At 41.5% G+C, this 20339-nt stretch overlaps 2 protein-coding genes across 2 annotated transcripts in view; both read left to right on the forward strand.

Annotated features, from left to right (window-relative positions):
• Positions 1-1262: 1262 nt before the first annotated feature.
• asb14b (ankyrin repeat and SOCS box containing 14b) lies at positions 1263-11919 on the forward strand. Its single transcript, XM_080444310.1, has 13 exons — positions 1263-1317; positions 2132-2261; positions 2501-2553; positions 3401-3532; positions 4948-5106; positions 5569-5814; positions 6815-6986; positions 7478-7660; positions 8514-8616; positions 9483-9731; positions 10198-10351; positions 11033-11235; positions 11758-11919. Exons 2-12 carry the CDS (start codon positions 2140-2142, stop codon positions 11203-11205), a joined length of 1746 nt encoding a protein of 581 aa, XP_080300436.1. The 5' UTR covers positions 1263-1317; positions 2132-2139; the 3' UTR covers positions 11206-11235; positions 11758-11919.
• A 2956-nt stretch (positions 11920-14875) lies between these two features.
• The window catches only part of tasorb (transcription activation suppressor b), a 35763-nt gene continuing 30299 nt past the window's right edge, over positions 14876-20339 (forward strand). Inside the window, exons 1-2 of the mRNA XM_080443626.1 lie at positions 14876-15347; positions 18964-19115. Coding sequence (XP_080299752.1) covers positions 14978-15347; positions 18964-19115 — 522 coding nt within the window. The 5' untranslated portion in view covers positions 14876-14977. The remainder of the gene's footprint in view (positions 15348-18963; positions 19116-20339) is intronic.

Raw genomic sequence — 20339 nt, forward strand, 5'->3', positions numbered from 1 at the left:
CAGGATAAACAAGTGATATTGGAAGTGATGAAAGAATAGGAAGTGGAACACTATAAAACTGAAGCTGATACATAATGGGTTCCTTCTCAAATTTGCAACCCAACTGAACATGTATTTTCTGTTTACTAAAGAGCTGGAGAGATGAGGAGATCCTGTTACTGAACAAACACTATAGCAATGATTACTATCAGAATATAGAGGATTAACCTTTTAAGTAAAAACTTTAACCAAAAAATATCACCTGTGCTATTTACATGTTCTGACTAATAAAGTTCAATCAATCAATCAGTCTGTCTGTCTGTCTGTCTGTCTGTCTGTCTGTCTGTCTGTCTGTCTGTCTGTCTGTCTGTCTGTCTGTCTGTCTGTCTGTCTGTCTGTCTGTCTGTCTGTCTGTCTGTCTGTCTGTCTGTCTGTCTGTCTGTCTGTCTGTCTGTCTGTCTGTCTGTCTGTCTGTCTGTCTCTCTGTCTGTCTGTCTGTCTGTCTGTCTGTCTGTCTGTCTGTCTGTCGGTCTGTCTGTCTGTCTGTCGGTCGGTCTGTCTGTCTGCCCGTCTGTCCGTCCACTCGTCTGTCTGTCTGTCTATCTATATTTTGTCCATTTTTTTTCTTTTTCTCAGATTTAAAAAACTGTGAAAATAGCCAACCTGCAAGCTCAAAACAGTCACACACGAGGCGTTGTGAGCTTGTAGATCGGCACATTTTTCTTATTTGTCATAAATTGAAGCGAAAATAAATATAAGTGGTTAAGAAATTGTAACCCCCGGGCCCCTTGCTTTTTCTACAAATCAAACCCTGAGTAAATGATTCGGTTGTATATTGAAAGTGTAAATCCCTATCAGTGGCAATGTGAAAATGCAATTGTGAGTTATTTTTTGGCTATTTTCAATGCCATCCTAAAATGTTGATGTGTGAAACGTGTGTGTGTGTGTGTGTGTGTGTGTGTGTGTGTGTGTGTGTGTGTGTGTGTGTGTGTGTGTGTGTGTGTGTGTGCGTGCGTGCGTGCGTGCGTGCGTGCGTGCGTGCGTGCGTGCGTGCGTGCGTGCGTGCGTGCGTGCGTGCGTGCGTGCGTGCGTGCGTGCGTGCGTGCGTGCGTGCGTGCGTGCGTGCGTGCGTGCGTGCGTGCGTGCGTGTGTGTGTGTCGGGGAGTAGTGGTGTTATAGTACTCAGTGGGTCAAAGCCAGGTGCTGAATGCCATGGCCCCGTGACCAACACACATTTATAGCAGGCCAGATATAAATAGACATGTTTGGGAGCAGAAGAGCCCATTGGATCTCTACTGTTTTGAGAAACTCTGAAGGCACACAGCCCACTGACCGAAAGTAAACATCAAAATAAAGTCAATTAAAAGTCTTCAGAGAAAATAGATGCAAACGGTGTTGTGCATGAAGAACTAATTCTTCTATTCAGAGCGGCAAAATATGTGAGTACACATGTTTTGTGCTTTTGAGAATGGTTAGTGGCTGTTGTATTTCACTATATTCATGTAGAGCATGTACTGTGCAACTCTATGACAAAGTGAAGTTTAAAGGTGCAGCAAGCAGTGGTGTACAGTAACTAAGCACATGTACTCAAGTACTGTTCTTAAGTAAATTTTTGAGGTATTTTTACTTTCAGTATTTACAATTTTCACGCTAATGTGTGCTTATAGGGCCAAGTAGAATAACTTCAGTTTTGTCTGAGTTTTTGAGTGGGTAATAGCGGGTCATCCAACTCTTTATATCTTTGAGACATGCTCGAAGTTAAGTTAGCGGATTTGCTTGATACCTTTATTAAAATATATATTTCTTAACATTTTAAAACAGTTTCCCATGGACCAGACCACATTTAATTATGCCATGGGCCACTAGTGGTAAAAGTACAATACTTATGTAAATGTATTTAGTTGATTCCCAGCATTGCAAGTAACAGTCGTGTGTGTGTGTGTGTGTGTGTGTGTGTGTGTGTGTGTGTGTGTGTGTGTGTGTGTGTGTGTGTGTGTGTGTGTGTGTGTGTGTGTGTGTGTGTGTGTGTGTGTGTGTGTGTGCGTGCGTGCGTGCGTGCGTGCGTGCGTGCGTGCGTGCGTGCGTGCGTGCGTGCGTGCGTGCGTGCGTGCGCGTGCGTGCGTGCGTGCGTGCGTGCATTGCTCCTTGCCAGAGTACCAGATGAACACAGAAACAGAGGAGGACTTTTATCAGTCAGAGGACTCGGATGAAGATGAGGCAACACAATACATCATTGAACAGAGTCTCATCCAGTATCGCAAACTCAAAGGTTTGAATCCCAGGTGAAATTCTCATTTTCATAATGATAAAACAATATCTTCTAAGCTTGAGCTTGTAGATCTGCTATTTTCACCAATTTTGTAAAGAAAATTGGGGGGAAAAAGCAACATTTCAAACATTTTCCCTAAATATTTATATACTTTTATTTAAATCAATTATCGATTATCTTTTATAATCAATTAATTCGATCAGTTCGATGAACTCTTGCACCCCTAATGCTCAGTACTACGTTTCTCCACAGCGATCTGCAGGTCAGTGAAGACCCTGATGAGATTTTTACCTCAATTAAGGAAGGTGAGTGAAGAGAAGTCATTCTCCAGCCTTTCCCTCATGCAGTTGAATAAAAATAGTGTCATTGGTCTTTCTGGGGGTTCCATTATTACACAGCTCTTCTATCCTCACATCACCACCATCAGTGGTCGACATACAGGAAGTACATTTACTTGAGTATGTTACTTAAGTTAACGTTTTGAGTATCTTTAGCCTACTTTACATTCTTTCACTCCAGTTCATTCAAAGACAAATATTTTAGTTTTGACTCCACTACATTTCAAGGAAGGGACCCACGGTGCCCAAACCTACAAAAATAAATAATGAATGTATTTTATTTCAAAAGTGAATACTTTTGACCTATACCACTTAAGACCTATATTAAAAAATAGTGTAAATAGCCGATCTACACACTCATGCTCAGCTCATGTACTTTTGAATACTTAAAGGTAGGGTAAGTAATATGTTTTTGTTATTTATTTATTTTTGTTAAAAGGTTAAAGTACTATATTCTGATAGTGATCATTGCTACAGAGCGTTTGTTCGGTCACAGGGGTCTCTCCAGCTCTTTAGTAAACAGAATATAAGTGCATTTTCAGGTAGGTGAAAATGCATTTTCTGTTTAATAAAGAGCTGGAGAGACATGAGACTCCTTTTACTGAACAAACACTCGATTGCAATGAGTACTATCAGAATATAGAGCTATTTAACACTTATTTTAACCAAAGTAAATCACTTACCCTACCTATTAAAACCAAGTACTCCTGTTATCTCAAGTACAACTTTGTAGTTGGGTACTATTTGACTAAGAGTATCTATACTTTGACTCACAGACTGGGGTTGGGTGTTGTGTCCACTACTGACCCCATAGGTGACGAGGATGCTCTGAACAGATTGCTCGTGCAGCCAGAGACTCTGTCCAGGGTGGATGAAAGAGGCTGGATCCCCCTGCATGAGGCTGCAGCACAGAAACATAAAAACATACTGGAGATCATCTACTCAGGTAAGGCAAGGCGAGGCAGGACAGGTTTATTTGTTTGGAATATTTCCACAAGGCAATGCAATGTGCTTTACATAAAAGAGTGGTTCTCAAACCTTTTTGATTTCAATGACCCCCAGAACTCTGAGAGTGTGCATATGGAACCAAATGGACCCATTGTTGTCGGATATCGTTGTTATGTCGGGTCAGACCTCTTTCGACCCGATTCAGAGAAACTGAGCATGTTCAGTTTTTGGTTCAACTGGTAAAGCCATGGGGTAGTGAAGAGGGGGAGAGAGAGGGGTAAAGGTTTGGTCCGACTCCGAGCTGGCTTCGGTGTCGCCAGATTCTGTGAGTGAAACAAGGTCTATAAAAACAAGCCCAAAAGAAGCGGTCAGTTTCACCACTTGAGCCCTATTATATCAGCTATTTTCAAAAAGAATCTCGAAAGCCGGGCCCAAATAAGCAACTACACTTCAGAAACAAGCCCAATCAAAAGCAATGTGTACAATACAATGCAATGGAACGTCCTGCCTGACCCAGCGCATGTCAGGTCTGACCACAATGAGCCACACTCTATTTTAGCACTCTTCTGTATTGACAACAACACATGGCAATAATATATCAGGAAACTGTAGGTGTTACAGATCAAAGGTACAGGTCATTTTAAGAATACCTTTTCCCAATATAACTACACACTAACGGTGGTATTGCTGTGAAGGACATCAGCATTTACATAATTTAGAGTTCTCTAAATGAAATACATATAACTAACTTTAGGTATTCATAATTCCTTAACATTAGGAAATACTTATTCAAGCACAACAATTAATTCAATGGAAATGAATGAAGTCAAAATAACAGTACAATTACAGTGCAGAAGTAGAATTTAAACACATTTTCAGTGAAAGGCAGCAGCAAACAAAAACATTCTCATGTGTGATTTAAAAGAACTGAGCGTTGCAGCAAACTCTAGTTTGTTCCAGATATGTGGGTATAGAAACTGAAAGCTACTTCTCCACGTTTAGTTTTGATTCTAGGGACAGGAAGCTGACCTTCCTGTCCCTAAAATCGAAAAAAGATTTTTATACATTTGAAAACTTGAAATGGGACATTCTGCATAATGAATACTTTTACTTTTGGTACTTTAATTACATTTTGATGCCAATACTTTTGTACTTTTACTCAAGTAAATTTTGAATTCCGGACTTTCACTTGTAACTATTTCTACATTGCAGTATTGATACTTTTACTTAAGTAAAACATTTGAGTACCTTTTCCACCACTGCGTTGGTATTGGATTAGATTTGAGCAGCAGCTATAAGCACTCTGAATCAACTGCAGTCGTCTGGTCAGTTTGCTGCCAAACTACTGAGTGTGTCACTGAGTCTGGTAATGATAATTAATTCCATTCATGTGTTTGAATGATCTGGCTCCAGCATCGCCGCTGGGTGCAGTCCAGTGTCGCACCCTGAAGGGAGAGACGCCACTGTTCCTGGCAGTCCTTCACGGCCTCAGGGAGAACGCTACATTCCTGCTCCAGAACGGTGCTAGTCCAGACCTCCACAACGACGAACAGGACTCTCCATTAGTGGCAGGTCATCATCCACTCTCCATTGATTTGATTGCAATGTTTAATGGTTGTTTTGACTACTTAAACCCCATATGGGGTTTATGTGGTCATGGGATTTTCTTTGCTTAAAACAACACGTTTTTTGTTTAAAAGTTAAAGCTCTATATTCTTGATACAGAGATCTCCCCATCTCTCGCTTTTTAATAAACAGAAAATACAGTTTCTGGAGGGTTACATATTTCTTCCAAACCATTTTCCACTTCTAATTTCATCCAATCAGGAGAGAGTTCTCTCTCCTGCTTGGATAAAATTGGCATCCTGATAAGTTGTGAGCTTGTAGATCCGCTGCTATTTCATTCTTTTTGAAAATCTCTTTGCATGTTTGGGAGGGAAATGACTGCATTTCAATACAGAAATAATGCATGGATAGGCTACATATTATGAAGAAAATGTTCTTAATTTGCATGTGTGGGTGCTCTCTCAACAGCCATTCTAAATGACCAGTATGACTTGGCCACGCTGTTGCTTCGCTACCGCGCCACAGTGGACCAGACAGGCCCACTGGAGCGGACCGCCCTGCACGAGGCATCCTTCCTGGGACTGGACAACTTTGTCTACCTGCTCCTGGAGTCTGGGGCCGATCCCAACGCCCAGGACGTCAGGATGAAGACTCCACTGGCCTTGGCTGCACAGAATGGACATCTGAACGTGGTAGAGGTCCTCTTACAGAAAGGTACAGTAATGCTGTATACATACTGTACATACACCCGTCTGTCTGTCTGTCTGTCTGTCTGTCTGTCTGTCTGTCTGCCTGAATAATTATCCCAGTGGTTTGCAAACGTTTTCATGTCAAGGACACCCAAATTTACATGTATTTGACCCCCATCAGAAAATATTTTGTGCCAGGGACTCCCATACAAGATTTGTGTTGTTAAAATCTTTCAAAAATATATCACTTTTAGCCTATTCATCATTTCTTGAAAGAAGAAAAATAAAATAAAAAGCAGCTCATAATGCGTCACAATGGACCGCACCTTGAGAACCACTGAATTAGTATGGAAGCTATAAGGTGTTTTATAGACCTTAAGTCTTTAGTGTACAACATTTGGTTACATTATTACACTCTGAGTTACACAAGGATAAATTGGAGGGTACGTTATATTCTTTTGTAACTTAAAATCCATGTTAATAGATATATGCTATATTCTGGAGTAATCATTGCTATAGAGCAGTGCTTCTCAAACGTTTTCATGCCAGGGACCCCCAAATTGATATATATTTGGCCTCGGACCCCCATCTGTAAATATGTTGTGCCAGGGACCCCCAGAACCAAAGATTTGTGTTTCCTTAGAAAATATATATATTTATAAATATATATTATATACATTTTCTCTAATATTCATGATTTTTGAAAAATAGAAGATCTACAAGCGTATATCTGCTATTTTTGAATAGCCAAAGCATAAAAGGTTAAAAATGATTGTGATGCTATATTAACACATTTTGCTTTCCCCAAGGACCCCTGGGGGTCCCCGGACCCCACTTTGAGAACCATTGCTATGGAGTGTTAAACAGATTTTGATGCATTAACTGATTAAGCTGGGGAACCCCTATGAACCTCCTCAAGGACCCCTGGGGGTCCCCCGGACGCCACTTTGAGAACCACTGACTCACAGCACGTTTAACACTTGGAGGGGGTGTTTATTGTTTATGCATGTGTGCTGTTCCTGTAGGAGCCAGCGTGTTGAGTGAGTCAGAGGAGTACGGCACCATCTTGTTCGAGGCGGCTCTGTCAGGAAACCCAGACATCATCTCTGTGCTGCTGGAGCACGGAGCCGATGCCAACGTACCCATCTACGGTGGGCACCTGCCCATTCACCGCGTGGCGTACCACGGACACATACTGTGAGCAATTCATTCAATTCTGTGTTACCTGTATGTCGTCACCAGCCAAAAACAAAGAACAAAGAACATCTATGTAGTTATTATTTAGTCACAAGCTCTTGCTAGTAGCCTACTATTCATTGGTCCGACATTTCTAACACCCCCCACACACACTTTACCCCTTTCACTTTAAAGGAGTAGTTAGTTCACCCAATGCTTCATGGGGTGTGTAATTGATAGAAAATAAGATCTTTTTTAGGTGAACTACTCCTTTAACTTTCAATTCTCTTCTACAATCTGCAAAGAATTGCAGATCTACAAGGTCTCAAAGTGTCTTCATGCAAAGTATTGTGAGCTTGTAGATTGACTATTTTTTTCTTCTTTTTTTTTCTTCGAGTAGATAAAGTATAAAATAATTGGTACAGTGTACATTGACATTGTACGTGAGTAATTGTACATTAATGTAATTGTACTTTAATTGTATTACTTTACACCACTGCTGCTGCTGACAGAGCACTGGAGCATCTGATTCCTGTGACGAAGACGGAGGCAGTGAAGGAGAGTGGGATGAGTCCGCTGCATTCTGCCGCGGCGGGGGGCCACGCACAGTGTCTGGAGATGCTCCTCCAAGCAGGCTACGACCCCAACTTCATGCTGCACCCCAGGATACGACGCAACTACGACGACGACCGCAGGTGGAGGGAGTACTCGGAAGTTGGACTTATATTAAAGAAGCACTTCACCTATTTTCAACCTACAGTATCTTCATTCAATTGGTCCTCACTATAGTGCTCATCATAAGATGGAATAATCTAATAGTTTACTCACTCAGAACCCTGCCTACCAGGGACATCATTGTTAGGCAGTTTTGGTCATTTATTATTATTATTACTTTTTTATTATAATGTAAGCAATTTCAGTGTACTAGCATTCCAGGAAGAGAAAAGCTGTTGTTGCTATTATCCTCATTGATGTCCATATCCCACCAATAAGAAGACCAGAAATGGTGCCGGCTCATAATGAGCGTTAGTGAGGACCAATTATATATAGATAAGTTGAAGATGGGTGAAGTCGTACTCTTGACTTCAACAGTCAAAGTTAGAAATATACTTAAAGTAGCAAAAGTTAAAGTACTCACTATGTAGAATACCCATTTCAGAATAATTTATGTTATTGTTATTTATGTTAACGGGTCCATTTGGTTCCATTTGTACACTCTCAGAGTTACATTAACATTAATTTTACAATATAAATTGGGGTCCCAGAGATAGAAATGCCATTAAATGGGGGTCCATAGCCTAATACATGTCAAACTGGGGGTCCTTGAAATTAAAATGGTTGAAAATCACTGCTAGAGCCGTAAAAATAGCTAAATCTTCTCTTACGGGGGTCCCTGGCATATCTTTTCAAATGGGGGTCCGCGGGATAATAAGTGTCAATTTGGGGGTCCTTGACATGAAAAAGTTTGAGAACCACTGGTATACCTCAACATTTTTCTCAAGCACAGTACTTGTAGTAAATGTACGAAGTTACTTTCCTCCACTCCAGGTCTGCTCTCTACTTCGCTGTGTCCAACAATGACATGCAGTGTACACGCTTGCTGTTGGAAGCCGGGGCCATGGTGAACCAGGACCCCATTAACTGTCTGCAGGTAAGTAAGTAAGTAAGTAGCCTCATTTGGCCCATAAGCAGTGTTGCCATGTCTGCTTATTATAAACGACTTTGGGTTTGTTTTTCTGTGAAGTTGCTTGTAAATATTGGTTAGTTGTAGGTTGCGTTTTTTTGGGCTTGTTTCTTGTAAGTGTAGTTGGTAGTTGCCCAGTGGTTCCCAAACATTTTCATGTCAAGGACCCCCAAATTAATATGCATTTGTCCACAGACCCCACATCTGAAAATATTGTGTTCTGGGGAGGGACCCCCATACAACATTTCTGTTGAAATATTTCAAAGATATTCCATATTTTTCACTTTTTCTCAAGATTTGGTTTGAAAATAGCAGATCTACAAGCTACGTGTCGCACCGCGACGCATTGTGAGCTTGTAGATCGGCTATTTTTAAATAGCCCCTAAGTCAGAAGTACAACCCTTGATGCTGAGTACCAAGCAGGGGGTCCCATGGTTTTAGTATGACCCGGTCGGGGAATTGAACTCCAGACCTCCCAATCTCAGGGCAGACACTCTAACCACAAGGCCACTGAGCTAGTTGTCTACAGGTGGCTCTTGATTATTATCATCAGATTTGTTTTCTCTCTCTCTCTTGATTTGGTTTGTTTCTTAATATAAAAACATGTGCAGAACTTGTTAATTATTTTAAGCAGTGGTTCTCAAACTTTCTCATGTCAAGAACCTCCACATTGATATACAGTAATTGGCCGCAGACCCCCATCAGAACATATGTTGTGACAGGGACCCCCATACCAGATTTGTGTTAAAAAATATTAAATGTTTTTTTTTTTTTTTTAAGTAGCAGATCTACAAGCTCTACAATGAGTCTGTTATTGTATTACCTGTCTGCAGGTGGCTCTGAGACAGGGGAACTACGAGTTGATCAACGCCCTGCTCAAGTTCGGCGCCAACGTGAACTACTACTCCCGGGTGAACACCACACACTTCCCCTCGGCGCTGCAGTACGCGCTGAGGGACGAGGTGATGCTGAGGATCATCCTGAACAACGGCTATGACGTGCCGCGATGCTTCGAATGTCCCTACGGCGACGGTTCCCACGACTACGGTTCTTGGACCACAACAGTCATCAAAGACATGGTGGTGAGTCGAGCAGCCTTGTTTGGAAGAGGGGGAAGAAAAACTAATCGTGTGGATCTCGGGATCCACGTGGGATCGGCGTGGCTCCCATGTGGATCTCGGACTTCAAGTGACCAGTCTGTAATGTCAGTCATCTACGCACGCACGCACGCACGCACGCACGCACGCACGCACGCACGCACGCACGCACGCACGCACGCACGCACGCACGCACGCACGCACGCACGCACGCACGCACGCACGCACGCACGCACGCACGCACACACACACACACACACACACACACACACACACACACACACACACACACACACACACACACACACACACACACACACACACACACACACACACACACACACACACACACACACACACGCACACACGCACACACACACACTCTCAAAGACGGCTAATAGCCTGTGTGTGTGTGTCTGTCTCTACCTTTACTGTCCCTGTTTCCCTGCAGTTCTGTGAGGTCATAACAGTGCACTGGCTCAAGCACCTGTCTGCTCAGGTGGTGCGCATCATGTTGGACTACACGGACCATGTGACCTTCTGCACCAAGCTGAAGGACACCCTGCAGGAGCAGAAACAGTGGGAGGACATCTGTGACATTCAGAGTGAGATGACTGACTGTACAACAACATCATCCATGATCCATGTTAAAACATTGTGTTGTGAGCTTGTAGACCGGCTATTTTCGGTGTGCAACATCCACATGTATAACTCAGCCTTTACACACATTTTTAGATGTATTTTGTGTATTACTTACTTACTTAATCCTCTTCGTTCCCTGTGGAACATAAGGCTGCGACTATCTGCTTCCATCTGGTCCTATCCTGTGCAGCATGTTGTGCCTCGCCCCATGTTAGGTTTGCCATCTTCAGTTCTGAGGTCACAGTTCTTCGCCAGGTTGTTTTTGGCCTTCCTTGTTTCCTCTTTCCAGGTGGGGTCCATCTCAAGGCTACTTTAGGAATGCTGTTTTGATCCATTCGGAGGACACGTCCGAGCCATCTGAGCCGTCTGTGTTTGATTTTGTGTATAGTCTCGCGTATAGCCGGACGACCAGAGATCTCCGGCAACTGATACATCTGGTTACATCTAAATTCAGTGAATGGGCTAGAACTGGGTTAGGAAAAAAATCAGAAATTTACGAATGAACAGCTTCAGAGAACCATAAGACGGATAGTGCTGGATTTCTCCGGCATCCAAGCCCATTCAATGAATGTAGATTTCCCCATTGATGTACTGTATCACAAGACTAGTTTGTGTATGACTTGATGCTCACGACTGCCTTTCAGGAAACACACGCAGCCTGAAGCACCTGTGTCGCCTGCAGATACGACAGCACCTGAACCGCCTGCGACTGAGGGCGCCGATGTTCATCAACTACCTCCCTCTCCCTCCCTCGCTGAAAGATTACCTACGATACAAAGAGTACGACATCTACAGCAGGGGTATAGTCAGCCCATAGCAGCAAAAACACATGCAGCAATACAGCAGTGTTGATTTCGTCGACTAAAACTATGACGAAAAGTGTTCGTCGACTATCTTTTTTCACTGACGAAAACTAAATAAAGCTAAATACAAACTAGGCTATGATGACTAAAATTGAGACTAAATATATTGACAATTTCGTCAACAAATAAAAACTAGACTAAAATGTTGGGGAGGGACTAGTGAGAAGAGATCCAGTAGAACTAAAAGACAATTAATTTTATGTTTATTTTATGTTTGGTTTGGAGATCTACAAGCTTGTAGATCAGCTATTTTCAGCATGCAGCCAAGTGTAAAATCAGCCATTATGACGCCATTAAGGCACCACCAAAATACATTTTAGTCGACTAAATCAACTGTAGATTTAGTCGACTATAATCTTGTGATATTTAGTCGACTAAAACTAGACAAAAACTAAAACATGTCAGATGACTAGTAAAATATGACTAAAACTAAATGGAATTTTATTCAAAAGACTATGACTAACACTAAATCAAAATTTGCTGTAAAAATCAACACTGCAATACAGTTGTCATGACCCCTCTCTGTGATAGGGTGCACTGACATTTACTATCTAAATGTACTTGCTTATACTGCCTCATTAAGGCTTTTTCATTGTCAGGGAAATTATTATGGTCTTATACACAGGGTCTGGTTTGCTGGGGTGGATGGGGGGAATCCATACCTCTGCTTTTGATATCCCCACTCTGATAATTACTTTTTATGGCCGGTGGGGACATGTTTTATTCCTGCTTCTGGCCAGACTAAATGAAATACATTATCACAGTATCACAAGTCTTGCTAAATTAATACATTTGAATAAAAATTGTCAATGTATCCCTTTAACAAGATTCAGTTAACCTTGAGGTTTGAAGGGTTGAATTCATTTTGAATCTGTTTCTAACTCGTATTCCAAGTTTCATAGCCTGGAATATCAACATTCCTTAATAGATTAATTAGGACACTTTTCAGAGTACAAAGCCAACAAACATGTGTGATTTTTGTTGTTGAAATGATAGCTCTATTTTTCCCTTATTAATAATTGCTATAGAGTGTTTGATCAACAGTTGTATATCCAGCTCTTTATTAAACAGAAAATACACTTTCAGATATAGGGTTATCAACTTAATTCAGTCAGGAGAGAGAACTCATACAGGACAGGACAGGATATACAAGTGGAAATGGAAGTGATGAAACAAATAAATGGTATCCCAACCTGTTTACTGAAGCGCTGGAGAGACAGGGAGATGTGTGATCATGCCAATATAGCCTGCAGTAAAAAGGAAAGAAATATGTTAATACTATGGGTGGGGAGGGGTTGGGGGGGGGGTGTGTTCATAAACAATTTGAAAGCAATGGGACTCAGGGGGAAACCCAACCTACAAGGACGTAAATCAACAAGATGGGAACCTAGCTAACAGTTGTGGACAGTAACTGAGTACTGTACTTAATTAAATTTTTGGAGCATTTGTATTTTTGGATACTCATGACTTTCACTCCACTACATTTCAAAAGACAAATATTGTACTTTTGACTTGTACATTATGAATTAACCACTGGAAAATTCAGGAAAATATTTGATTATTTTTGAAAATGTCTACATTTTAATACAGCAATGCATTGATATTAAAAATAACATTTACTTTGTAATTTGTACTTAAATGCATGTACTTTTGAACATAAGCATTTTTAAAAGCAAGTACTACAGTAGTTTAACTCAAGTACAAATTTAGGGCAATCTTGCCACTTTCACCCCTCCTGTTGGTAACATATTGTATTACAATGGATATGAATATTACCTTTGATGAAGAATCAGTGGGGGGTCTTTTCCAAGGTGGGATAATTATTTTTATTATGATTTTTTGTTAAATGATTACAGTCTGTTTGCTAAATATACTTTCAGATTGGGCCACTCGTTTCGTTACATGAGCTACTTGCATGGCAGTCATTGTTTGAATGAAGGCTGAAATACAGGTCCAGTGGTCACCTAAACAAGGCACCTCACTGTTAAACCGGCTATTTTTTTCTATGTAAGAATAAATGTATGCTGTTGGAAATGGTGGGAACTAATGCAAGGAAGTTGCAAATTGCAGACACTCTTTTATGGCGCTTGTGTTGTAGCAATTTGTAGTAATTGTAGAAATATTAAGCGTTAAATGTCGATACAAATTATCGTATGTATTTGGCCCCCATTTATAATATAAAATAAAATATAAAATAATAAAATGAAATAGTAAAAAGGTGACCAGAGGACTCACTGTACCGGGCGGTTACCCCGAAATACTGCATCAGATTTCTGCCTCAGGACCGATTTGAAATGTAGATGTTTAAGCCAATAGAGCAAGAGTAATGATCTAATTACACATCTGTTCTCCCTTTCAAAAACACAGACAGACCATGTTTGATTTGAAATTATTAGCCCTAAATAATTTAAAAAAAGCTAAAAAGCTAAAAATATATATACAATACAAAATGTGCCGAAAGGCAGTAGTAATAAAAACATTTTCAAATACAAAGAATGAGTAATAATAATAACAATAATAATACCTGGAATGTATATAGCGCTTTTCTGGTCTTGGGGACCTCCAGTACGCCAGCATCACTGGACCTGAGGGAACAGGACGGGACGTGGCTACCTGGAGGAGGTCAGAGAGATGAGGGGGGGAGCCAGGTTGTGGAGTGCCTCATAGGTGATGAGGAGCATTTTGAAGTGGAATCTTTAGTAGATCACATTGTATTCAAGTAATTATCAGTTACATTGCTAAACCAGGTTCTTTCAAAAATAGTTTACTGTTTTTTCACACCCCAAATCATTGGTGGAAAGCAACTGAATGAAGTACATTTACTCAAGTATGTACTTAATTACAATGTCAAGGTACTTTTTCCTTTACTTGAGTATTACCATATATTGATACTTTGTACTTGTACTCCCCATCTCCTACTCCTACATGTCAGAGGCAAATATTTTAGATTTTTTACTCCAATACAATTACTTGAAAACTTTACTAGTTACTTTGCAGATTTGTATTATTAATACAAAATCCATATTCTATACTTAAGCTATCTGGAAGAAAATAAATAATATAAATACATTTTGAAGAGTACTTTTACTATTGATAAGTAGGCTACATTTCGATGGAAATGCCTTTGTACTTTTACTCAAGAAAAAAGTTGTAATAGTGTTTTTAATGGTGGTATTGCTACTTTTAAAAAACTAATTGAGTACTTCCACCACCACTGCCCCAAATAAATCACTGATCACACACAAACATCATGATTTACTGATCCTGGCTAATACTGATCAATTTTGATCAATTTGAAAATAGCCAATCTACAAGCGAGGCGTTGTGAGCTTGTAGACCTGCTATATTCAAAGGATTTTCATACAGTTTATACATTTGAAAATGTGTGAAATAAGTACTTCTTCCACCACTGCCCAAATATAAATCACTGGTCACATTCACAACACAGCATGATTGTTTACTGATCCTGATCAATTTTTCACAATAAAACATCCACAGTACAAAACCACCACTAGGTGGCGCGGATTTTCCTCCGACCAGTAAACAGACCAGAGTGACGGCAGCGTTTTGCAGTGGTGGAAAAAAAAAGCAGGACGTCTACGTCATTATTCACAATGGCGGAGGTTGGGTGAGGAGCTCAGAGTACGTGAAAGCGGCGTCGGAATCTTTTTTAGCGAAACAACATTAGCCCGTGAGACAACAAGAGGGTGCCCCCCCCTTAACAAAATGGCCCTGAACCCTAACAACGCGGAGGGGAAGAGCAGGGACCCAGAATGTACCGAGGCGGGAGAGAAGAGGGGCGACGACGGCGAGAATCAGTCGTCAAGCGGCGGCACCACCTCGGCGGCGGCGGCCACGGCCAACAACCAAAATGGCGATCAGGCTGGATGTGAAGACAGTAGTGTGATGCCCGAGCAAGAAGCCCCGGATCGGCGGAAGCATTGCCAGCAGGGCGGCCAGGCGGCGGAACGTGACGCCCGGGGCTCCTCCAGCTCGTCGCCCCTGCTGGCCGCCGGTCACAGGCAGCCAGGCAGCGAGGATCTGCTGGCCCGCAGGAGCTCCTTCCAGATCCCCAGGAAGACTAAAGGAGGGAAAGGTGCTTGCATTGGGGTTGCTGCTCGTTTGTTGTTGTTGCTGCTACACTTTCGTTTTAGCTTTATTCTGAACGGGATAGTGGACCTCAGGGGCTTGCCAACAACCCCTCCTGGATTCCTTGATTTCAACTCCTGTTGAGGGACTCCCTTGGTTGTCATTTTCCCTTGATTTCTCCTTGATTTGGTATCAAAACTCTTTCTGTAGTAGGCCTACTTTTTAATGGATTTCAATGGATTTTTTTGTTAATGGATTTCAAATTGTACCCATCGTTTTGCAATGCTGGTAAAGCAAGCCTGGTAGAAGTATCAACCCCACAAAATTCACCAGAACACAGGAAATTACATCCACTCTGTTAGAAAGTCAAAGAAAATCTCACAGTGTGGCTGTTGGCAGGCCTGAAGGGAGACACAGTCCTGCCTTTCATAATGCTGCAGCGTGTAGCCTAGTTAGCTCCTCTTTTTTTTTTAGCTAGCCCCGGTGGTGTGTGTGTGTGGTTTTCTTATATATATACACGTTATTACTTATATTAGCTTGATGGGTAAACAACATAATCCTTTTTTTGACACTATTAGCTAACGCTGTGCCGTTTGGGGTTGTCTTTACATGGAGGAACGTGGGGTGTTTTGCAGCACATTGCTGCCTGATGTACACGGAGCTCCACCATAGAAGCTGTGGCTGTCCTGACACTTATGGCAGCGCCAGGCCAGACAGACTAGAGAGGCACGTGAACCAGGGCTGTGCTGACCCCAACACGACGAGTCCCACTTCTGCTTAATTGTTCTTTTAAAGGGATTGTTTACCCCGGATTCTAGTCAAATGTGATGATTTTCAAGAGCCACTACCTGGCCCAGAGTGGCTCTTAAAATGTGGGTGTCTCCCCCCCTGGCCCCCCACCCCACCTCGGCCCCTGGACCACCACAGTCAATTCTTTCAAGTTTTTATGCACCACCACCACCACATCCATCTTGTACACAGTAAAAGATTGTAACCGTTTTTAAAAGGTTACAAATGGATACAATGTGGCTTTTTGCTGTGTTAGATCAGTCAAGGACCCTGAAAATGGATACAAAGAGGCTTTTTACTGTGTAGATCAGTCAAGGACCTCGAACGTGATATGTATTTGGCCCGTGGACCACCGTTTGAAAAGGTTTTGTGCCGGGGACCTCCATAAGAGTAGATATGTCATAATTTTCCTTTTTTCACAAATCGCAGATCTACAAGCTCACAACACACATTGCAAGCTTGTATATTGGTTATTTCTGAATAGCTGACAAATGAAATGGGGCTTAAGTGTTCCTCATTTTGCTGGGGACCCCCTCAATGACCCCACCAAGGCGTGGATGGCCTTTCAAAGTACCATGACCCTTTTGAGTGAACCCCCCGCACCCCTCCCCAAAACATTTTGACAGTTGCCACACCCATGATCATGCAGATGTTATTTAGATCTATTTCTGTGCTCGTGTGTCCCTGGTACAAACTACAAAATTTGTCCAAGTTAAAAGATCTGTCCAATCTTTTGCAGTTCCCTTCCCAGCCGCCCATGGCACGCCGACATGGCACTTATTCTATTTGGAGACAGTGGACTCCACTCGGATGAGCAGTAGTGTGGTTGTAAGCTGTGTTTGGCATTATATCACGTGATTTGTTTATATGCAAAGTTAGGCAGATGTTAGCTGGACCAGGGGCCTGTGTTGAGCCATCATGTGAACGTTCTACCAGCAGATTGTAGTATGTTGATGTGTTGTAGTATCTTACATGAAGCTTAATTTGGAAGATTCAAATACTAAGACCTGGCTTTGTGACATTCACCTTATTGATGACCTTATTGCTATTTTTGAAAAACCGTGAACATTTGTGCAAACCTTTGAATAATAGATTTATTTTTGAAAGATCTTTGCTTCTGGGGGTCCCTGAAACAAAATCATTTGAGATGGTGGTCCGCGGCCAAATACATATCATTTTGGGGGTCCTTGACATGAAAAAGTTTGAGAAACACTGACCTAGAGAGAGAGTGCTGCACGATTATGACTAGAGTGATAATCCCTACCATTTTGCAGAATATTGCAATCATGGGTTAATGATGATGATTTTTGGTGGAGAAAGATGATTTGATTATAATCTAAATACATTTGTTGATCATTGTGTTGATCTGCACCATGTCTTTGGTCAAACAATATGTGAAAGGCCAGGCCTCTTTTATTGTGGCGAGATAGCTTGTACAATGTTCATGTTATCAACCCGATATAATGGTGAGGAGAGAGGAGACGAGGGCAAGGTGCAACAGCTAACCAAATAAGAATTTGAATTAATTACAAAGTTTCACGATTTTGTTGTTGAGGCCGTTGATGTGGAGGTTTTTTTTGACTGTTTTTCTAATTAATACTAGTTAATCTGGCTAATATTAACAGTCCGTCCTTCCTTCCTGAGATGCAGCTGTTTGTGTATGTTGAAGTTGGAGAGAAAGTTGGTTTATTTGTTCGGTACATCCCTACTTAGTTTAGCATTATATGTTTGACTGTGTCGGCCTTTTGTGGACTTAGACTAATATCTCTCTTCTTTCTCTCTCTCCAGCTCTTGTCGAGCATACACACACGTTAATTCTTAGTAGTAATGCTGTTGTCCCACGACTTGATGCCACTGTATTATTTTTTTAAGGGAATTTACATCCTACTGCTGATTCCAGGTCTACTGCTAGTGGAAAGTAACACGAATGATAATGTTCTAAAAAATCTAGTGCTGCAACTATCGATTTATCTTTTGACTTGATTAGTCTGATTAGCTACATAACAGCCGATCTAGAAGCTGTTACATCACGCGGCACACACTCATTTGGCCTCAGAATTGTCGTAGAAAGGAGAATTAACCACTTGAACCCTATATACCTTGTTGTACATCAAACGGCAAAAATAGCCGGTGTACAAGCTCACAACGCATCACGTTGCAACTTGCAACACGTTTTGAGCGTGTGTAACGGCAGAATGTTCACCTATCATGACGTGTCCAGCATCAGGATCCTAGGGTTCATGGGGTTAAGTACCCTCGGCTCGACAATTTGTCTGATGTCAGGAAGTTTGTCTCATCTCCCCGATCGTATCATACATGACAGTCTAAGCTCACTCTTTGATAAAAGCAGTGAAGCTGTTATCAATATTATCTTAGCATAATTGAGCGATATAAATATGTAAAACATAAAATATCCCCCGTTATCTTTCTGTGGGTTCAATGTCTCAAACATTACAAAGCACTGAGACTGCTGCTAAATTAATTCAAAGATTTGATGGGCGATGGCTGCAGCTCTTGGCACTGACTCTGTTCTCGGTACGTACATGTGCACTGCACTCTCTCTCTCTACGTCGTCCTCAGACTCCGCTTATGTTCTATGCCAGCTGGTCTCAAAGTGGGGTCCAGGTGCACTCAAAATGAACCCTTACAGGTCTGTAGCTCTTGATAGTGTACAAACGGAACCATGGTTCCACGTGTACACTCTCAAAGTTATGCGGGGGGCCTTGAAATTAAAACGTTTGATAACCAATGTTCTATGCTAATCCTGTGCCTCCCCTCTTCTCTCTCTCTCTGTGCGTGTGTGTGTGTGTGTGTGTGTGTATGTATGTGTGCAGGTACAGGTATGTACGACTTCCTCCCCCCTGACAGCCGGGGGTTTGAAGACCTCAAGAAGATCCTCTCCTCCTTCTACTTGGACCAGTCTTCACGGGGATCGTTCTCGTATTGTAAAGCCAGGCTCATTCACAACGAGCTGCTAGAGAAAGAGGTTGGTTCATCCTACAGTATATGTCCACGACGTGATAAAAAATTTGCTGGCTTTTCTACCGCAGCTTTTTTTTCCCTTGGCGTCCCCCCCCCCCCCCGGCACGATGTGTCACGATACGATGGGCTGCGGCTATTTCCTCCATTTGTTCAACTTTTTGAAATAAAATGGAAGATGTCTGTATGACTGGGAATGATATCAAATTGAGAACGTCATACAGGCAGAGACGGTGGATGAAAGCAAGTTAGGATTTTGTGCGAAACGTTCGTCAACTACCTTTTTTCACTGACGAAAACTAAATGAAAACTAAGCTATGATGACTAAAACTAAGACTAAATATATATTGACAATTTTGTCAACAAATAAAAACTAGACTAAAATGTCAGGGAGGGATTGGTGGAGAAAAGATCCAGTATAACTAAACGACAAGTCATTTTATGCTTGGTTGCGCTCAGGTGTTGCGCTCTGAAAATAGCCGATCTACAAGCTCACGCGTCGCGCTGCGACACGTGAGCTTGTAGATCTGCTATTTTCAGCATGCAACCAAGTGTAAAATCAGCCATTACGACAACATCAAGGCACCGCCAAAATACATTTTAGTCGACTAAATCAACTGTAGATTTAGTCGACTAAAGTTTAGTCGTGACTAAAATATGACTAAAACTAAATGGAATTTGATTCAAAAGACTATGACTAAAACTAAAACTAAATTTGCTGTCAAAATCAACACTGTTTGGAGATCACATGGTATGTGGAGCACAAACAACAAACAATGAAAACAGTAAAGTAAAGTACAAATACAGCAAATGTCACTTCATCCCCCCCCCCCCCCCGAATACGGACGCTTGGGTTCATGTGGTTAAACAAAGGAAGGTCATTCTCAAAAATACACTAATTTACAAATAACTTTTGGCTTGTCTAATAATTGTAATAACATTTATTTAAACATAGATGACCGGTTTAAATAATACTTAGCAAATAACCTTTCTTTATAATCCGTTATGGTGACATTCTTTGATTCACAGAAACTATGATACTTCTATCGTCCTTCCCATGACCTTGAGAATTCTGGCCTAAAGTTACAAATAGTCCTGTCTGTAACAGATACTTGTCCACATAGTGGGGATCTTCCAAAATAAAGCCTTGACTGGGAGCGTTTTGCAAAATTACAGTGAGCAGACTTCTATAATTTTTTATATTCCCAGCTCCACATAGACCACATTGTTC

The sequence above is a fragment of the Gymnoscopelus braueri genome, assembly GCF_963280865.1.
Source record: "Gymnoscopelus braueri genome assembly, chromosome: 12".
NCBI lineage: Eukaryota > Metazoa > Chordata > Actinopteri > Myctophiformes > Myctophidae > Gymnoscopelus > Gymnoscopelus braueri.

What these genes read in the sequence shown, in the direction of transcription:
- asb14b (XM_080444310.1), top strand. Translation starts at nt 2,140, where the DNA reads ATGAACACAGAAACAGAGGAGGACTTTTATCAGTCAGAGGACTCGGAT. An exon ending in GCGTACCACGGACACATACT is followed by an intron (nt 6,987 to 7,477) that starts GTGAGCAATTCA and finishes TGCTGCTGACAG; the next exon opens with AGCACTGGAGCATCTGATTC. An exon ending in AACTACGACGACGACCGCAG is followed by an intron (nt 7,661 to 8,513) that starts GTGGAGGGAGTA and finishes CCTCCACTCCAG; the next exon opens with GTCTGCTCTCTACTTCGCTG.